The sequence below is a fragment of the Aquila chrysaetos genome, chromosome 3 (genome assembly GCF_900496995.4).
Source record: "Aquila chrysaetos chrysaetos chromosome 3, bAquChr1.4, whole genome shotgun sequence".
NCBI lineage: Eukaryota > Metazoa > Chordata > Aves > Accipitriformes > Accipitridae > Aquila > Aquila chrysaetos.
Genome location: NC_044006.1, coordinates 34,467,929 through 34,487,451, shown reverse-complemented (window position 1 = coordinate 34,487,451; position 19,523 = coordinate 34,467,929). Strand labels below are relative to the sequence as shown.

Here is a 19,523-nt window from a genome sequence, read left to right as displayed (position 1 = left end):
CTATTGTTAGGATACAGCAGCTCAATTTTCACAGAATATTCGGCCGGGGATGAACTCCTCAAGAGGAGTTAATAAGCAGCCACACTTGAATACCTGATGTTTATAAAGGGGAGAAATGTACAGGAAGTACATTATGGCTAAAAACCTACTTGATCTGTCCAAAACAAAACCTAGCCTTCATCTCTCATGTAGAAGCAAGTCTACCAGGGCCCAGAAAGAGAGATTTGTCTTTGAGGAGTGATCTGAAAGATAAGTAATACGTCAAAGGAAAGAAAATGCAGTTTCTGCTCCTTGGGGAAAGAGGGTAAAAGGGGAAGGAAAAAAAAAGAAAAAAAGAGAAAAAAAAACCCATTAAAACCCTTCAGTTTTTTCCTAGCTGTAGCCATAGCCTCTTTCCTTTGATTTGTCGTGATTTAAATTCATACAAAAAGATTTATTTCAAATAAGCCCCTTTAACTGTAGGGGCAGATTTTTTTTTCCTGAAGCCTTTTGTAAGAACAAAGTAACCACTTGTCACACACAGTGACTAATGAGAGTTTAGTGTGGGTTTTAGTGTTCATTCATACGCTTTGTGTTCAGCTAGTCGTAAGTTAAATCTTTAGAAATCACACCGCAGGAATCCTTCGCTTAGGGGTGGGGGCAGGAGGCGAATCTGTTGAGATACTGAGAACTGGTCAGCGGAAACTGCTCTTTTCAGGCTTCCTAATCGGTGGCGCAGGAAATAAACACATGCAGGAAGTCGTTTGGCCTTTTCTTGAACTTAAAGTTTATACAGCAATTGATAACTGAGGAAAACTTTATGTACTTAAACTTTTGAAAATTAGATGAAATAAAGAGGGCATGTTCAGCCAATGCCGGCGTGGCCTGTAGTTTCTACAGCCAGCTCATCTAAATACAGTATTAAAAATCAGAAAGATTATACAGGGTATATATTTTCATAGCTAGAATGTGTCCTTGAAACCTTTTTATATGTCTTCTCTCCATCCCCTTTTCCTTCCATTTCACTAATGCTCTCTCCCAATGAAACTGAGCTGAAGCATTGAAATGAAACTGAAAGTCATGTTTACAAAGCTATTTTCTCTGCTTCTGCATCAGGCTCTGCTCTTTCATCCTTTCCCTGACCTTCTCATTTATCTTGTAAGCACGTCAGGGTAAGGATGGTCTTGGACCGTGTGAAACACCTTGTTTGATGGTGGCCCATATTGATATTTGGTTAATGCTGCCTATATCGTGAATAAGAGTTGTCTTTGAAAGGAGGGTAAAAATAAATGAAGCGTCATTCTTGAATATAGCTTTTGAAATTGATAGCATCAATTTACTAACAAGGACATTTATAAGCATTTCTAAGAAATATTATTTGTGTTCATATTTCTCAAGCTTTCACTGTATTACTAAGGTCACTGTGAATTTAATGCTTTAAAAAGAACAGTTTCAGGTTTATAATAATTACAATTAGTTGGTGTAAATTTGTATGGGATATTGAGAACACCTTTGCCAATAAGAAGAAAGCAAGCAAAACCCTAATGCAGAACAGAATCTGGAGGAAAAAGTACATTTGCATGTCTTTGAAGACCAACCTAAATATCTGCTAAAGATGCATTCAATTCTAATGCATCTTCTACTCTTTTTGAAAGTTGATTTTTTTTTCCTGCCCTAATAAACCACCCCTATCAGTGCAGCATTTATGAGGAATATTTTTTATAAAATGAGGACTAGAAGCAGAAAACTGCAGTTAAATAAAGCAAAGCCAGAGAAAGCCAGAAAGAATGAAAATGAATTACACATCTGTAGTCTGGGTTACTTTCATATGAAGTTATTGAATTAACTTTAAAAAAATTAATTTAAGATTTTTTTTTCTTCTGCTTTTTAAGTAATTAAAAATGTCATGAAGTTTCATGGTCCGTTTAGAAGGTAACATATTTGAAATGTAGGGGTAGCTTTGCGATGGCTTGGCCTTACCTAGCCACTAGATGGGATTTCAAGACTTCAATAAATATATCTAAACATTGGCCCCAAACTGCCATTTACTCTAAAATGGACATAACTGATCAGGACCTCAATAAATGTCAATATTTAGTTCATTATAATAAATAAATATGCAAGTTTCAACTATTAAACTTGCAGGATTGCACCCTCTACACATTTTCAGAACATCCCCTTGTCTCTATTGCATATCCATTGCCCATTCAATTTAGATCCCAGCCTGAAGTCCAACAGTCATCAGTCTTTCTTTTGGGCATTAGAGCGACACAGCTGTTTCACTTCATTTGAAGGAATCAATTTTTTGCTTTTCCCAGTTCCTTACAGAAAACACTCAAGTTTGTTCCAGACTCTGTTGCAGTATGTATATGCACAATGATGATATGTAGCTGCATTGTTTGTATTCTACCCTAAAAGCTATTTTTACGTTGCATTTCTTTCTTTTTTGATAGTCCAGCTCCACAGTGAGAACGTACCAAAACAGTAAATCGAGAGTGACCATGAGCCCTGGCTTTAGCTCCCAGTGGAATAGCAGCCAACCTGCTTGGAATACATACACCTTTCCAAGAGCAAGCTTGCACTACCAGTCTCATGCTAGCTACACCTACTGTGCTGGACATCCTGCTGTAAGTAATTATAACCTTTTCTGCAGTTACCTGAATGAGCTGTATGATTCCCTGGGAGGTGGAGGCACTCAGGGGCTGACAGTTCAGCACACTTCGCCTGTGTTCTTTGTGTCCCACGGCAGTCAAGACAGCTCATGTGTACTAACCATAACTCTAGAAAATATTAGAATGAGTCTAAGACATAAGCAAATGTGAAAGTTTCATGGCTCAGTAGAAATACATATATTTTTGTACATTTAGCAATCCTTCTCCTTGCATGAAATTACTGTTGTGTGCCTGGGTTTCAGTGTCAGGGATGTGGGCTGGAAAGCAGTATTATTGATGGCTTCTTTTCTGTTTCTAGTGAGTCTGTTAGATGAATGAATTATTCTTTCTATTTCAGAGATTTTAAATTGTATGGATGAGTCAGTGAAGGAGGGCATCTCTTCTCATCATTAGATTTGTTAATATTCACTACTTTATCGTTAATGTGATCAGTAGTGAACGTGCAATTTTGTTGCTAAGCAAAGACTACTGGTCTTCCGTAATTTGCATGAACCGGTGGCCAAAAAGAATGGAGAGGGGGGCTTACTGTTGTGCGTTTTAATTTGACAGCCATGAAATGGTCACAACTGAAGGCTGATGATGGTTTTTGTCGTACTGGTGTAGCAGACTACTTGCAGCAGAGCCCTTTCATGCTTTTAGTTTCTGATTCTGAAAGACTCTGAGAGAGTTAACTGGGGAAGACCTCGTTAGTGTAAGCAATCTTCCTTTTTTCCCACTCTGCACTTTGTTGTTTTAATGTTTGGATTTGAACTTAGCTTTGGATATTGTTAGAACTTCTTAAAGGACGTACTATCTTAACATCCTGTCATGTGTATGTGATGAAGTTTTGCCATCCTGTAGTGAATTCCAGTAGGAAAATAGGGGAAAGTGCAGCTTTTACTACAGAGGGGAAATTGTGCTATGCAAGATCTTTGTGATTTGATTTAGATCTGCTATCTTACCTGCCAACAGACTTTTGGCCAGAAGTTTGGGTTAGGAATTGTCTCAAGCATTAACATGGTAATTGAAATAAAAGAGGGGAATAAATTTGTAAAATCTTATCTCTTTTCTGAGGTGGTGAGATCTCGGAATGAATTAAACATCTCTATGGATTCTGCTGTTTGCTCAATTCCATTACGTTGTCATTGAAAATGATAAAAACTGTTATGAAGGAAAAAAAGGTATTTGGCATTGGAAGGGCACAAATATTTTCCTCGTTTAGCTTGATGGCTCAAAAAAGAGTCCCTGTACAGCTTAATTTAACTTAAACTGTGGGTATTCAAGCCATTAACTGCTCCTTAACTTTGACCATTTAGAATAAACACTACCTTCTTTGTGAGTCAAGCTTTGACTCTACTAAGCAAAAGGGCATACAAGAAGAATGCTATACTTCCTGTAAGATGGTTTAAAAATGGTGGCATTTTTGTATCCATGTGAATTAAAATTATCAGTCAAGGCAAGGGAGTCTTTTTTAGGCTAATTCCACAGTTCCTCTTTCCTTTGTTTAGACTAAAGCTGATGGTACCTCAACTAGAATTGCTTTACCTGTACAATATTTGTTTTTGTTGAGCACCTTAATATGTAGTTGTTGGAAACGATACTTCAATCTGGAAGTCGATTTAGGTGATTTCTGGTAAGTAGAGATTTCAGAATAGCCAGAGTTGCATAAACCTTTGTGCAGATGAGAAATGCCAAAACCAAGTAGATAGGTACAAGATAAATAACTAAATTGTTTGATTAGTCCTGCCCTCAGTGTCCCTGGGTTCAACTGCTTAGAAAACTTGGCACATTTCTTGGCTCCTGCTCATCCGAGGAGCTCTGCTGCAGTGCCACTCAGCAGATAACTGGACTGATTTCCTAGGCTGGTGGTAAGAAGCTGTAACAGGTTAGCTGCCATTGCAGTGCCTACCACTGTGATGGCATACTTTCTCCATACCTCCCTACTTCTGCACGCTCTGAGGATGAGGCCGTAAGCGGGGCCCCGGCAAGGCACTGCAGCAAACTCAGCTCCTCCCTCCTGCAGCATCAGATGAGGGTCAAGTTTTCCAAGAGAAAACAATGCCTTAATATTTGCGTGAGTATCTGTTGCAGTGTATATGATAAAATTAGAATTAGTCTGGTTCCTGGTTCTAACTTAGATTTGTTTAATCTGGGCTCAAACCAACACTTTTATGGCAAATGAAAACAATACAAGCTGGATATGGAGGAGCTCCTTTATTCATGAATCTTCCCAGTGTAACATGCTCAACTGGATATCTACTATACTTCAGAGGATTTTATTTGCCCTCATCTGGCACAGGTTCACCAGAACAAGCTGTAGGTTTTATTGCTGTATGAAGCTGTTTCTGCAAAAACTCCCACATGGAATATGTCTAAAGGTCGTTGTAGTTTCTTGATGCTTTGGAGGCTAACAAACTTACAAGCGCTTTGCAAGTTCAAGGCAGACAAATGTCAGGGAGTTGGATCTGGCCTTGAAGTACTTAAAGATATTAGTCCCTGGAGAGAGAGCCAAGAGAAAAGCTTTGGATTTCTCTACTGTTTGGAGAAAAGCCGAAGGAGACAAAATGATTCATGTTAATTGGGCCAAATGTAACTCGAAAAAAAATTCCTCTAATTCATTTTTTTTCTAAATGAAAGAAAAAATATCATACAAAATGCAGTGTTAAGAGACCCTTATGGCTCTGGCTGGTTCTGAGAAATATGTCTGAGCCAAAGGTGGGGTTTTTATTTTATTTTTTTCTGAGAGCACACTCTGCATCTTTCTTCCATAGTGCTGCAACCGTTGATTAAAAGCAGTCTTTCCACCCTAGAAAGAAAAGAACAAGGAGTTTGTTTAAACAGAGTAATTTTTTAGCTCTTGGAGTTATCTAAGGGAAAAAAAGGCTGCATATCATCCCAGTTAACAGTGCAATGCAGTTTTTGAACAAACAAGAAGATGCTAACTTCTCCTAGCTATACTGGAAGCAGGATACCCTGTAGGATCTGTGTATACTGATATGAGTGATAATGTGGTAGATGGCCCTTACAAAGTATATGATGACTTGTTTTTGATATTAGGGGCTAGAATAGCCCTGGCATTCACATGCAGAGGCTTGCAGCCAGAAATATAGAGCATGTAGAGTTCAGAATAGGAGAAGACACCCAGACATCTAACATGCTTTTCTCTTAAACTTTCTTCACTCAAGGAAGATAAAAAAATAGTTAAAGTAATTCTGATTATCCCCACTGGGCAAGATAGGAACAGTCCTTTGAGCACTTTCACATCTGTGCAGGTTTCCTAACCATGCTTTTTTCAGTGTCTCAAAGACTCACTTAATTTCCCTTTCTCCACATTTTGCTGGAAGGACGATAGAATTTCAGCAGATCTTAGGAAATCATGACCAGTGAATTAACAAATGACTACTTAGATTGTGCTGTAATTTTAAAGAAGTACATGTGTAAAGTGGGCAAACAAAACACAGATGTCTTCTGCTTTTGACTATTTCAGTTGAAACTGTAAGGGAGTCTCACGTCTTTCTTGAATATTCATGTAGCAGTCACAGATACCTGCCACGCTTACTTATGTAGACGTCAGTTCTTACTTATGAAGGAATTTGGCAATGTGATACTCTTTGATGAAGCACACAGTACTGCTGCAGACAGAATTACCCTGCAGGGTTTGAAACCTTTGTTGTAGGCCCATGGGATGATGAATTTAGTTGCACGTGTTAATTTCTTTGTGCACATACATCTCTGTAGCATATGTGATGTCTTTGCATTCCTTATCTAGATATGCAACTCAGCATGTGTAAGACTTTCCGCTAGAATCTATTCTGCACTCTTAACGGGATTTGGTCATGCTCCACTAGATCAGTGACAGCCTTCAAAACATGATTGGTTAAATCTGTAAAGTTATTATTTAGAGCTCTACAGATAATGTTTACAAGCTGTTAACATCTGAGATGTCATATGTGGATCAGACAATCAGTTTGCTTAGCAGTACTTCTGTCCCCATTCCAACAGTCTGTCCCCAGACTTCTTTCTGTTAACTTCTTTAAATGTGTGATTGCTTCTGAAATTATCCTGTTAGTTGGAATTTGCAAAGCAGAATTAAAAAAAAGTGATGCAGAGCTCTATGAGACGCTACTGGTCTTTGACTCACTTCTCTGAGCCCTAGTAGGATCTCAAATCTTGAATCTTAGGAATCTTAAGACCCAGTAGAAGGAGCTGTAGCTCCTTTTACACTTTCCCACTGACAATCCTTGGACAGAAAAGCAGAAAGGCAGCAAGGCTGTCACTGTGGGCAACACTAATGGAAGGTCCTACTCACTGTCAGCATGACTATGCAGAGTCCATCGGAAAAATTTCCAGTGGCAGGTAGGTAACCCTCATTGCTGATGACAGAACTGCAGGACTGCGATATTGCACAGATGTAATGCTTTATGTAAACTGTTTTGATCATTACCACACAAATTGAATTAACATCTGTACTGAGCTCTCAATGATTGACTTTTTTAACAACTTATTTTGTATACATTTATAAAATTAGAAAACCTGCCATTTTTATGTGATTAGATAATACAGTGTTTAGGGATCACCTGGGAATGTGATACGCAGTCATTAGTTTGTATGTATACATATATATCTCTCTCTCTAATGGCTAAATTATTAGTTTGTGTCTATATTTATTTATGTACAGATCAAGTTTTTGGCCCAAATCCTTGCAGAATCACATAGAAAGGTTCTCAATGCATGGCTGGTCTTGAGTGTCAATCTCTAGTCTTCTGATGTGATCTTGTCATCTGAAATGTAAACCTAGTTAGGGAACACATTCTTGTAAGTATAATATCCTACTCAAAATCAGTTCTATAGCACAGAAATAAGACTGACAGGAGCAATATACTGATACATGCCAAATTCTTAAGATAGACCATAAATGATGTGACGATACGTTATAATGCAAAGATAATGTTTTAAGAGGCAACTTTCTTTAAATCCAGGGAGTGTTCAATACATATAGCTGGAGTGTCCTATTGAAAACAGGCCTTTATTTCTCTAGAAATATAAGTAGAACAGATCAGCACTCCAATTTATTATTTTTTTTTATACCAAGATCTTTCCAGTGAGTAATTCTGTTGCACCTCTTTTTAGAGAATGAGACAGTGCTAAGAGTTAAATGCTTATGCAGTACAACACTGTCCTCTCTCATCACTAATTTCCAAGATATCTGTTTAAACAGAAGCTGTCACTTTCTGTTCTGGCTTGAGCCTCCTGCCTGATTCATTTTGTAATGTCACGAACAGTGGATTGTGGATTCATGGAATAGAGCTGGTCTGATTAGAGACGAAGAAACTTCCTTTTACATGTGCACATCCTTATAATCAGCAATGATGGGAAAGGAAATAAATAGTACAGTAGGCATGAATTGGAAATGTGTCTCTAAGAGAGCCTCTCAATTTCACTTGAAGTTCTGAAATCTCAGTTTTCTCTGTCCTTAATGTTAACCCATTCTTACCTTCAAGAGCCTTTCATGTGAGATTGATCCCTACCATTCTGCAGCCAGTACTTCTTTGATGCTACTGTCATTATAATAGCCACAGGTAAAAAAAATGCAAATGGGTCCAAAGAATTATACGCTGTTGAAGGACCATTGAGCAAAATGTCTGCTACATGACCCTTTGGTCACAGTCTTTCAGTATATAAATCATAAGGGATGTATTTTTATCCTCTAAAGATGGTGATCACTTTACAGAGTACCGTCATTGCCCCAGCTCCAGAAGCCCATTAGTTAATCTGGGGAAAACTCAAGTGTGGGCTGGAGAGAGGCGGGAAAGAGAGTTCCCAACCAGGAGGAAGAAAAAAAGGGTTTATCACCAGGAGCTATTTTTTCTAATTGCTGATATGTTCCTTATGAAATACTGCAGAAGAAGTGAGGGAGCAAATGAAAGAGGCAGTCATTAAAGCGAGAATGAAAAGGGTGATATCTCCATTGCTGGGTGTCAGTTGTGGTATAAGAGAAAAGCTGTGCTGGGTAGGAGGAAAGTAAATGAAGAATTGTGGAGAAAGGAATATTTTTAATTGACAAGATGTTGTAGCTATCAGGTGCAATGAGTAGCTTAGTGATCAAGTGCAAATCCATATGCTAACTGCTGACATAAATTATTTATTCTGTTTATCTATTACCTCCATCTACAGGAACAGAGCCTCAAAAACATGAACTTATTAGGCCGCAAACTTAAAACACATTTTCACTGTGGCTTGGCTTCTTTGGAGAAGAGAGGGTGGAAATTTCAAACCCCCAAACAAATATGTCTCTTAATTAACTTTTCTCACCATCTGTGCTTACTTATAGCTGAGGCAAGCGGTACCAGTGACTTGTGAGATTGCTTTCAATGCTGCCTCTTTAGGCCAGCTTTTCAAAGCAGCAATCACATGCAGTTAATTCCGATCAGATCAGCTTATCAGCTCAGTTCATTGTAGCGCTTTCATAATCATTCGTGTGTGACAGCCCATTAAAACTTGGCCAGGCCTTTAAAAAAAAAAATCACAAAATCCACAAATGTGTTTTACATTCAGCCTTTGAGGTATCCAGCATATTTGTTTTGTGTGTTAAGCTTTGAAATTGAACTTCTGTGAAGGGTTGTAGGGAAAAGTCACCAGTAATATAGGACTTTAGCCAAAGTAGTTTACTGTATTTTACCTCAAAGAGTAGTTTTATTTAAAAATATATATATGATGCTGCGATCATTGTATTAAATGCTGCCTATGGCTCTGCTTGGCTCCTGCAAAGGTACAATGCTGTGGATGCAGCCCGCCAGACCCAGGAGGGCTAATGTGGTGTGTGTGAAAGGCCACTGCGCATGGGTGCTTCAGCTTGACCAAGTGAGGTTTTCCTTTCTGGAGGACCTTTGGTGGATGGCAATTACAGTTTGATTGCCCTGGTCAGAAATGGCAGGGCCTCTCAGAGCGGAGAGCACTGCTAACACAAAATGTTTCAACTGACTTGCAACGACTGTTTTTCAAAAAGTCTGGGGAAATGGAGAAGTTCCACCTAAATTTGAGTTTGGAGTTGTTTGTTTTCAGAATTCTGATTTTTTAGTGTGAATGTTGTTTTAATGTTATTTTTCCCTGTATCCACTACTCATTTACACATCACATATATTATGTCTTGTTATTCTTTCTCAACAGATTAATTCAAGAATGTTGTGGATTGATATTTGTTGATGTCTTTTATAGATTTGTCTCTAGCTTGTATTTTAACAGAAAAAAATTCAAATTTTCCACAAAAAACACAGGACAAAATTTTTTTTTCTGAATTATTAATATTAACAAGATTGGAAAAAAAATCCTCTGTATGTAACTCTTGTGCACTTATTTTCAGTAAGAAAGATTTCTTCGCGGAAAATATGACTGAAATCTTTGAAATGACAAAAAAAGTACACACAGATATGTATCCACACTATTGGTAAAATATGTACTGCTGAAAAGTTTCTCACCACCTTCTAGTGATAATAAGGTCAACTGTTTTGGAGATGGGAACTTTTTGTTTACAAACAGACTCTATAGGAATTTTCCTGCTGATTCTACATTTTTATTCTTGAGTACTGAAGTGGCAGATACACTCAGAAAGAAGGTATTTTTGAATAGACTTGAAAAATACAAACCAGATGCTGCCTTTTTTCTTTTTTCTTTTTTTTTTTTTTTTGAAAGAAGGGAAAAAAATTCCCTAAATTTAGACTGTAAAACAGACTTGTAGGAGACAGTAAATACAGATCTCAGTAAGTGTCTATAATTTACAGCTACATATCTACCTACACATATCTCTCTATATATTTGTGTCTGCATTCATATATGTGTGTGTGTCTATATATATGTATATATGTGCTTCTAATGTTTATTTTGGTTTTGGGTTTCTGCTTTAATTTAGCAAATAGGAAGTCTGTGATTCTAATTTAGCTTCTCCATTACATTTTCAGTGAGCCAGACAGGTTGTCTTTAGGATTTGTTAGTAAAGGTGATGAGTTCCTCCAGGCTCCAGAGAAAATCCTGGTATTAGGGCTCGAGTGTAGATGCTACAAACTGCCAACCTGTCACATGTTTTGGAGACACCTGACACTTTTTGAAAGATTGATTATTTCAAAAGGCCAGCAACTGTGTTGCTTTCATTTTAAATAATTAACATGCTCAGGAGACTTCCTTGTTGTATTGCAGCCCCTGAGGGTGAAGAGTTTTGGACTAGTCTGAACAAATACTGCTTCAAATAATTTTGCTGATGTAGTCTTTCTCTTCTCTCTTAATTTTAATTGGGGGCATTGATTTAATATAACCCCACCCAATTTAGTGAAGGCATGGGGGATGAAAATTTTCCTTTTGCACTTAGACCTAGCTCCTTGCCTTGAGGTTTTATTTACAGCAGTGTTGTGAATGGGATGATATTCAACAGCACTGTCAACAGCGACTTCTGTTTAGAAAGGGAGCTGGAAGAAATGCATGGGAAATACTGATTTGTCAAAATTGAAATGTTCTTTTGATGAAATTTCAGATTTTTTACCCTTAAGGAATTTCAAATGTTTTTGCTTTACTGGAAATCCAAATGCTGACCAAAGATCCTTTGTCCCTTGCTGTTTTCTAGCATATGTTCCACCAGCGATTTAGACACTTTGTTGAGAGTGCATGGTCTAAAAAAGACTAAAATCCTAGAGTTCCTTGCATGGCCATGATTAATCTGCTAAGCAATCTGAATTTTGATCTTTGTCACCTTTGTTGAAATGTTTGCCATTGCTTTTATTAGCTGGGTTTCCTTTAAAAGAAACACCGTGGGAGAGAATGTGATCTGTGTGTCTGTCTTGGGCCTGTTTTCCAGTCATTTCTCTACTTTTGGGTAGTGTCAAGATGACGATTACTGTGGGAGAACTTACTCTATGTTGGGGAGACTGGAAGCATTGTGTAGAAGGTGTTCCCACAGGACACATAAAAGAGAGATCTGTAGTTTTTGAGAGGGAAAACAGAAATCCACAAGAAACCAGGCTTTATTTTTTTCTGCCACTCATCACAGTGCTCTCTTGACTTTTTCCTGGATAAGGACTCTATTGACCTCAAAATTGTACCAACATACTGTAAAAGAAGGTCCCTGTCCCAAAGCATGTAACTAGATGGGACAGAAAGCAGGAAGGGAAGCAGGGGCACTGAGAGAAGGGATCCTACTCATGCTCATGCAGCTGTTGCAGGAAAAGAATGGCAGTAGGCTTTGGTTTTCTTCAGTTCCAGGTCAGTGCCTTATGTGTCAAACCAGGCTGTTTTTCTGTATTTTTCCAAGTATATAACTAGGCAGTGTTTAATTTTGTTCTAAACCCTGAAACTATAAGGTGATGGAGCTGTTTCCTGAGGACCAAAACTTCTAGCTGAATGCAAGTATGGTTAGTTATGTTCTTTCCTTTTAACCAGTGTCTCTCTTCTGTGCTGTATCAGGTTCTCATTAAGGATGTTAAATACAGACATTTGTGCTTTTGGGAATAGACATGCTTCCTGCAAGGGCACTTCCCCCCAAGGCATCACTCCATTGTTTCTTTGCTTTTATTTTATTTCGGAACTGTCAGTATTTTAGTATAGTTTTCCATGGTGTTCCTCTTTACAGATGCAAGATGAACTGCCTGGATTTTGCCAAATAGACTACCTTTAGGTTCCACAAGGAGCAGAATATTTTCCATTTGGTTCATTCATGTGCAAATACCTATCTTCCTTGGGTCTACAGGCAGCTTCCATGCAAGAGGAAAAAATCTGAGAGGGTCTGGAAATATCACAAAGTTCTTTACAGAGATTCTCTACAGTATTTTCACCTTTTGCGCTTTTTTCTCATCTTTTTAAGCATTAGCACTTTGGCATGGTCGGGTGCTAGGAATCTCCTGGCACCAAAGGCAAATGCTCTGTTGAGGCTCTGTCCTTCTGCCCTGGTGACCTTTCCTTGGATGTCTGCCAGCATGGCTGTGATGAAACTGGAGCTGCTGCAGATCTTTCTGCCAAGCACTTGCAGTCAGTAAGAGCAAAACTCAGCCTTTAAGTTCAGCATGGTCACAAACTCTCTACGGTTGGATTCGATGATCTTAAAGGTCTTTTCCAACCTAAATGATTCTATGAAACAGTGTGAAGGTTGCGGTCTGTTCCAGCGTATTCACTTCTGCTCTATGTTAGGTTCTACTACTGCGTCTCTGTGTGGTCTTGGAAAAGCCATGCGGCTTTATTTGTCCCCCCATCTTACTGTAATTCTTCATTTGCATCATGTTAATGAGAAAGTTTGCCCACAGACACTTAGATGTGCAGCTGATTTTTTTTGTATTGTCAATGATTTATTTTAAAAGTAGGCTCTTTTAAACTTCTAGAAAGCACCTCAACTTTTGCTTTGCTATCAGGTTAGTCTTTCTTTGACTGAAAACTTCTGTTTCTTCAGAAGCTGCACTAGTAGAAATCTTCATATTGCATACAACTGGATGAAAGGTTGGATTGAGTTGTTTTGCTACCAAACTATAAAGTGATTTTCTTTTTAAATCCTTCTTTCCATTTGGCCGCTACTTAATGTCTTTCATCTGCTTAAGGAGGACAGGTGCAATTATTCACCTTTGAGTCCTGGGAAAGAAATTGTAATTCAGCATGGTCTCGTATAAAGGAATGTAATTCACTGTCCTCATACAGTACATTATGCAGGTCAAAAAGAATTGTGAAAGCTGTAGCATCGTCAAGGAGAGCATACAATGGATAATGCTTGGTACCAAATCAGGCTGTTTATCTTAATACTTTATTTGGGAGTAGAAAAGTAAAAAGAATTAATTATAGCTGAAGCTTGATAGAATTGTCTTTTCGGTCTTTTAAGGACAAAATCTCTTGGTACTGCTATGTAAGGAAAAGGATGTGTGAAGGTTTTCCTTTTTTTTTTTAGATTTTAAAGCAGTGGTAGGAGATCCATCATTATTTAGATCATTTAATCTTTTTTTTTTTTTTTTCTTTTACCATGGTGAAAATGGGGGCCAAGACTTCAAAAATGTAGCACAGAATTTGTTTCTGTAGAGAGGAAGGTCTCACCCTTTCCTTAAAGAGCAACCCTGCCCACCACCAAGTAAAGATGCTCTGTCTGACTACATAGAGGTTTCAGCCCAGGGTGAATATATTCAATAGGTATTTAATAGATTAATGATGGAAAAGATCTGTTTACAGAACAAAATTCTTCACTGGGTGAACTAAAAGAGTTTCTAGCTGTGGTCACTTGCAACTGCAGAGCAGCTGTGTCCCAGCTTACCTGTTGCTTGAGAATTACACAGAATGAACAGATTTAATTTAAAGATATTTAGTTCAAGTTTCAAGACCTTTTTTCTCACCTGTGGGGAAAATAAGTCAGGTTACTGTTTGTATGTATTGTGGCTAAGTCTTTTCACTGCAGTCTTTATTTTTACTTGCTGATAAGTTTATGACACTTACACCTTTCCAGGAAAAACCTGTCAGGTCTGGTCTAATCGTAAATTAGATTAGACGCAGAATTTTGAATAGACTCCTTTTTGCTGCTTCATAGTCAAAGAAGTCAGATGCACATTTCCCACCTTTGTTGAAATAAATAATTTAATCGTCAAATCTTTTCCTCCCCCTAAATGCAAGACAATGATTTATAGACTAGATACCAGTCTTTTCAGGCAGTTAAGTGTTCATGCTTTTTTTTTTTCTCCTCCCTCCTACACATGATCAATTAATTCAGGAGTGGAGAGATAAACTTGATGCTTTCCAGTAGAGGGTGTCTGAAGCAGATGTTTGGTCATTTTGATTTTTCTGAAATGCAAAATGGAGTAATTTTGTGATTCTCTGCCATGGCTTTTTTAGTCTCTTTTCTTGCACCAGAGGAGTTAATTTGAGGTAAAAAGGGCAATAGAAAGAGGACAAAGCATTCAATTTGTTGTTCTTACAACCAAGTATCGTACAATAGGCAAACTGAATATGGAAACTGTATCTGCTTATGGTAAGAAGTATAATTCCCTTCAGAGAAAATACAGACTGCTGTGTAGATCTAAAAAATGCTCAGAGTCTGGGAATAAACAGCTCTGCTGCTGTTCCAGGACTGAGTGTACCACATGACAATCACTTTGTTTCTCTTGAAATGTTAGTGAAGTAGGAAAAAAAAAAAAAAAATCACATAACGTTAATGAAAGAAAGCCAAGCATGTTAGCACTTTTGTGAAGGCTAAGTTGTATGGCTTCATGAATAACTGCTTTTTAAAGGGCAACCAGCATTGAAATCTTGTTAACTGACTAAAAAGAAATTAATTGATTTGAAGGACTACATCTAGTTTTGGTATTTTATTCTAAGATGTTCTGTGTGAACAAACCCTTTTTTCTAGTCTTGTTAACATCATTAGGGGTGTTAGCATTAGTGGTGGTCTCTCTGGGTAGAGTAACTTGCATGATTAAAAATATTTTTCCTTTTTTAAGAAAAAAAAAAGGGAGGGGGAAAGGAAAGATTTTTTCCTCTGAAAAAGGAATGATAAACCCACACAGAAGGCAAAGTACCAATTAAATTATGATTTTGGGGAAACAGTTAAACTGTCTATAAACATGTCAAATATAAAGAAGGAGGGAAAAAAAATCCAAATATAATCTCTTTCAACAAAAGTGAACTTAGATTGTTACCTGTAACATTCTTAAGAAATTTTATTTTCACTATATTTAAGTTAGTCCTAAAAACCCCAACACCCTACCTCCCACTCCTCCAAAAAACCCAACAAAAAACCAGACCCAACAGAAATGTCATTCCTACTGAAGGAATTCTTTTTAAACTGACCTTATACATCTTTATAAGTCATATGTCTGGAGGAATAAAAACATCTTATTTCCTACACCCAAAGTGAAAATACTTGATTCTGATTTAAACTAAAGTGAATCAAATGTAATTCAAAAGCAGATGTGAATAAGGCTAGTGATCATAAAGGGATGAGTTGCTGGTCCAAACAGGGAACTGAAGGAGAAACTTGAGAGTCATCCTGCGTAACTTACATAGCTGGAAGGAGAAGTCTTTTTCTTGCTTTGCACAATACTTGAGTTTCGTGAGGAAGGGAAGGTTTCTTCAACAATGTGCTTACTACAATGATGTCCAGTGATGGCTGTGGTATCAGCAGATCTGCAGCTGCATATGAGACTCCTTGCTGATATATTGGACATTTATAATGTAGCTTCCAGTCTGAAGAGGTGATGGACTGTCTCACTGCACAGAATGTCTCCCACAGATATTTCAGTTCTGCTTTTCCCTCTAAAAAACCCCAAAGCATACACTTGCTTTTTCTGTGTAGAAAATACAATCGGCCATGCTCTCAGATGACCAGAGGTGATGAAGTCCCATTGAACTCAACCAAGACATTCCTGTTTGTATTCACTGATGGTCTGATGAGCAAAAGTAGCTGAAGCGTGTGTTTGACTGTGATGTGGACTTCTTTGTCATGTACTTAAGTCTGTATTATCTACTGTATTGATACACTGAAACAAGCCTGGTTCCTGTGGTTCTAAAAAGAGGCAAATTGGCTCTCTGAATTTTGCCCTGACCAGGTTGCTTTAATCACATATAGATGCTGTTTTGTTCTGTCCCCTTCTGGCTTTTCTTGAGATCATGGGAGAAAGGCAAATACCTTTTTCACATGAGGCAAAGAGGTTTTTTGCATTTTTTCCACTATTTTCTTTTCACAAGTGAAGTGAATCCCCCACCTACCTGTAGGGATTTTAAGAAAATAATCTTTTAATGTGGAAGTGTTTATGTTCTCATTAAGGGGTGAACATAACATTGATTTCCTCACCCTCACCCCGAACCTAATTGCAACCTGTAGTGGCTGCAGCTAAGTTTGCTCACCAGGTTTAATGGTGGTTTACTAGTTCAATTAGGCTTTGGATTTAAGATGTTTCATGAGAAGAAAAGGTCTTCTCAATAGTTGGGTTAAAAAAGCAGGGAGAAACAACAGCCGTTAAGGGCACTTTCCCATGTACTTGAGCATGATTAAATGTAGCAGGGGGTTCTTCCTTCACTGGGTAAATTACCTTTGTCCCACGTGTATATTGATATAAACTTTAAACATTTGGCTTTGCAATATATCTCAGGCTGCTTCTCTGGCTGCTCTGGGTCAAGAGAGAAATTCATGAATGCTGACAGGAAATCTCTTTCTAAGTACAAGGAATAGGTGTCCAGTTTCTCAGATAAACAGAAGGTTAAAATTGTCAAATTCTTTGTGTGTTTACTTTTAAACAAAGCACACAGCAAATGAAGGAACCTTTTCACCAGATGTATATTAGTGATTCAGATGCCACATAATTTCTCTAGTGTCATACATACAAACTCCCTTGAAAAATCTGCCTCCCTGTACAGATTGTTTCAGCCCAGTATGGTGATTCAGAAAAATATTTGTTTGGGTTATTTGTTACTATTTTAGAAGCCAAAAATCTGAGCCTTCAAGAAACTCTACCTGACATTGCCAGATGCTACTGAAGTGATAGTCGCATCAGGGTGCCACAGGATTTTAATAGGAAGAGTGTGCATTTCTTTTACAGTGTAGGAAATGGAGAACAGTACATAAACTTTTTCATTTTCTCTCCTCCTCTCCCATTTCTACCCATCTTAAAATGTTTTTCTTGTCTGTAGCATTGTGACAGATTTAAGACCAAAGCTGAAACATAAGGCATAAATAAATGAATACATGTTCTTTTTAATCCAATTGTAATTCGTTAAAATCTGTTCAAAATCTTGTCTAATAGGCTAACCTATATTTTAAAATTCTTCAAATCTTATCTCTTGTATCTGGAATTACTTTAAACCATTTGAGACTGCTAGATGTTGGATATTTATTAAATAGAGCATCAATATATTTATATTTTTACATTTTAATTCACTAATATTGAACCAAATACAAAGTTTCCTTAAAGTCTAATATTAAGACAGCAAAAACTTGTGATGTGCTTTTCAGTCAAGCTGAAGACATTTTCTTGGATCCTCTTTTTATAACAACATAACAGTTAAAAAGAAAATAAAATGGTTCAAACCAAGGTGTGTAAATATTTAGGTACTAAAATGAGACCAAACCAACTCTAACAAAACACTTCTGGATGTATTCACTCAGTCTGTGCCTTAGTCACTGTGCTTCCTGTGGCTTATTCCTTCTGAATTTGGGGTACAGAGCCTTCTCTATGGAGGCAAGAGCAAGGTGGGATTTGGGCCCGTGAGGCTGTGCCATCTAGTGACAATTCACCCTACGGAAGCCACCAACTACCAGGGACTCTTGCCACGGCTCTTATGCCACCACCAGTCTACACTGGCTCCCGAAATATCTTCAATGATATTTGCTCAACAGCGAGCTTTTTATCTCAGTTTCTGACTGAGAAGTCATTCAATGAATATCCTTGTTCATTAACTACTAGTTTTAAACATTTTAAACATTTATTCCATTGTAGCCACTCTTTAAGCATGCTATTTCTAGCTCTTGCTCTGAATGCACTATTTAATAATGGTGGTGGGCAGAATAACTTTAGTCATATCACTAATAATCATCTTAACCAATCTATTGTACAGCTGAACAGATGAAGTTAATGCAGAAAGCAGAGGGGTTTGGAAGCAGTTTCCCTATCGTAAAAATGTAAGACCATTCACTTGTACATCGATTCAGATTTGAAAAAAGCAAATTGCTGATCTGAACAAAAATATATGCCAGTCAGAATAAATATTGGCCTCAATGAGAGTTATTTTGTTGGAGAAAGGGATCTGATATTCAGGAGACTCTTTAGCTGTGGTAGTTGTTGAGTATTGCTTATTCAGGCAGCAGAATTGTTGGGCTGAAGCAGGGAAAGTTTATTAGCCCTGCCTTGGGCATCAAACTATTAGATTTCATGTGATTTCAGCAGGTTTATAGGAACTATTTTACACCTTCATGAGTAAATGTGAAATTTGGGGCATCGGGAAACTATATAAGCATTGTATTTTTTTATACCATTTTCCAAATAGTGCTTAGTTCTTTGAGACCATATTGGTTTTATTACAATAAGCATTATTTGTCCCTCTGTACTGTTGGTGCTCATTTTCTTTTTTAAGGAGAATATAAGAGCGAGTACTGATATAAGGTACTGCATAACTTTGTTAAAAAAAGGGTGGCGGGGGGGGGGGAAGGATGATGGAGAGGTGCCTCAGACAGATGAAAAATGCCCAGTATGTCAAGGAAAATATATTCCCCAGTGTCATTTCATGCTCCGCAGGGGTTTGTTTTCTTGAGTCCAGTGCAAATGCATACTCTCAAGAAAGCCATTTTCTGCTTAATGTGGAAAAGAAGAATAAAGCAATTTTTTATTCCACTTTTATACAATCTTGTCAGGAAAGAGAGGTGGATGAAGAATTACAATCTTCAGAGATGCCATCAAGACTCCCTAAACACAAACCTTATCAACCCCAGTCTGTAATCATGTCAAATTTCACAAATTAAGCAAGACTGGATTCTGCTTTGGACACCTCCAAGGAAAACCCATGATACAATAGGAACTAGCATGCACAATTCCTTAAGCAGATCTTTTTCCTCTGAGTGAACAGTGATGAGATGAATAGGGAGGAAGTATGCAAGCCTTCCCTTCCATTCCCTGGAAAGAGGTTCTCCACCACCCCTCTCACCCCTGCAAAATGAAAGCTTGCTCTGACCTGTTTTCATATTTCGCGTTCCCTGTGCTGCGTGCCGGAGAGCAGGCACAGAGCAGCACTGAGAGTTCATGCACCCGCCTGCAAAGAGAGGGAATACGATGCAAGAACAAGCTAAGACAGGAGAATTGATCTCTTCAATATCCCGGTGGCAAACACGTAGTGTTCAGTTCCTAAATGAGTCTAAACAAAAGTTCCCTGTGCCATTTGAAATGTCGTAGGGGTTATCCT

General features: G+C 37.9%; 1 protein-coding gene across 3 annotated transcripts in view; it reads left to right on the top strand.

The window, feature by feature from the left end:
* RBMS3 (RNA binding motif single stranded interacting protein 3) overlaps positions 1-19,523 on the top strand; it is a 724,729-nt gene that overhangs the window by 220,539 nt on the left and 484,667 nt on the right. For all 3 annotated transcript variants that reach the window (XM_030009264.2, XM_030009261.2, XM_030009262.1), the window contains exon 4: positions 2,433-2,606. In XM_030009264.2, the coding sequence (XP_029865124.1) occupies positions 2,433-2,606 (174 nt within the window). The remainder of the gene's footprint in view (positions 1-2,432; positions 2,607-19,523) is intronic.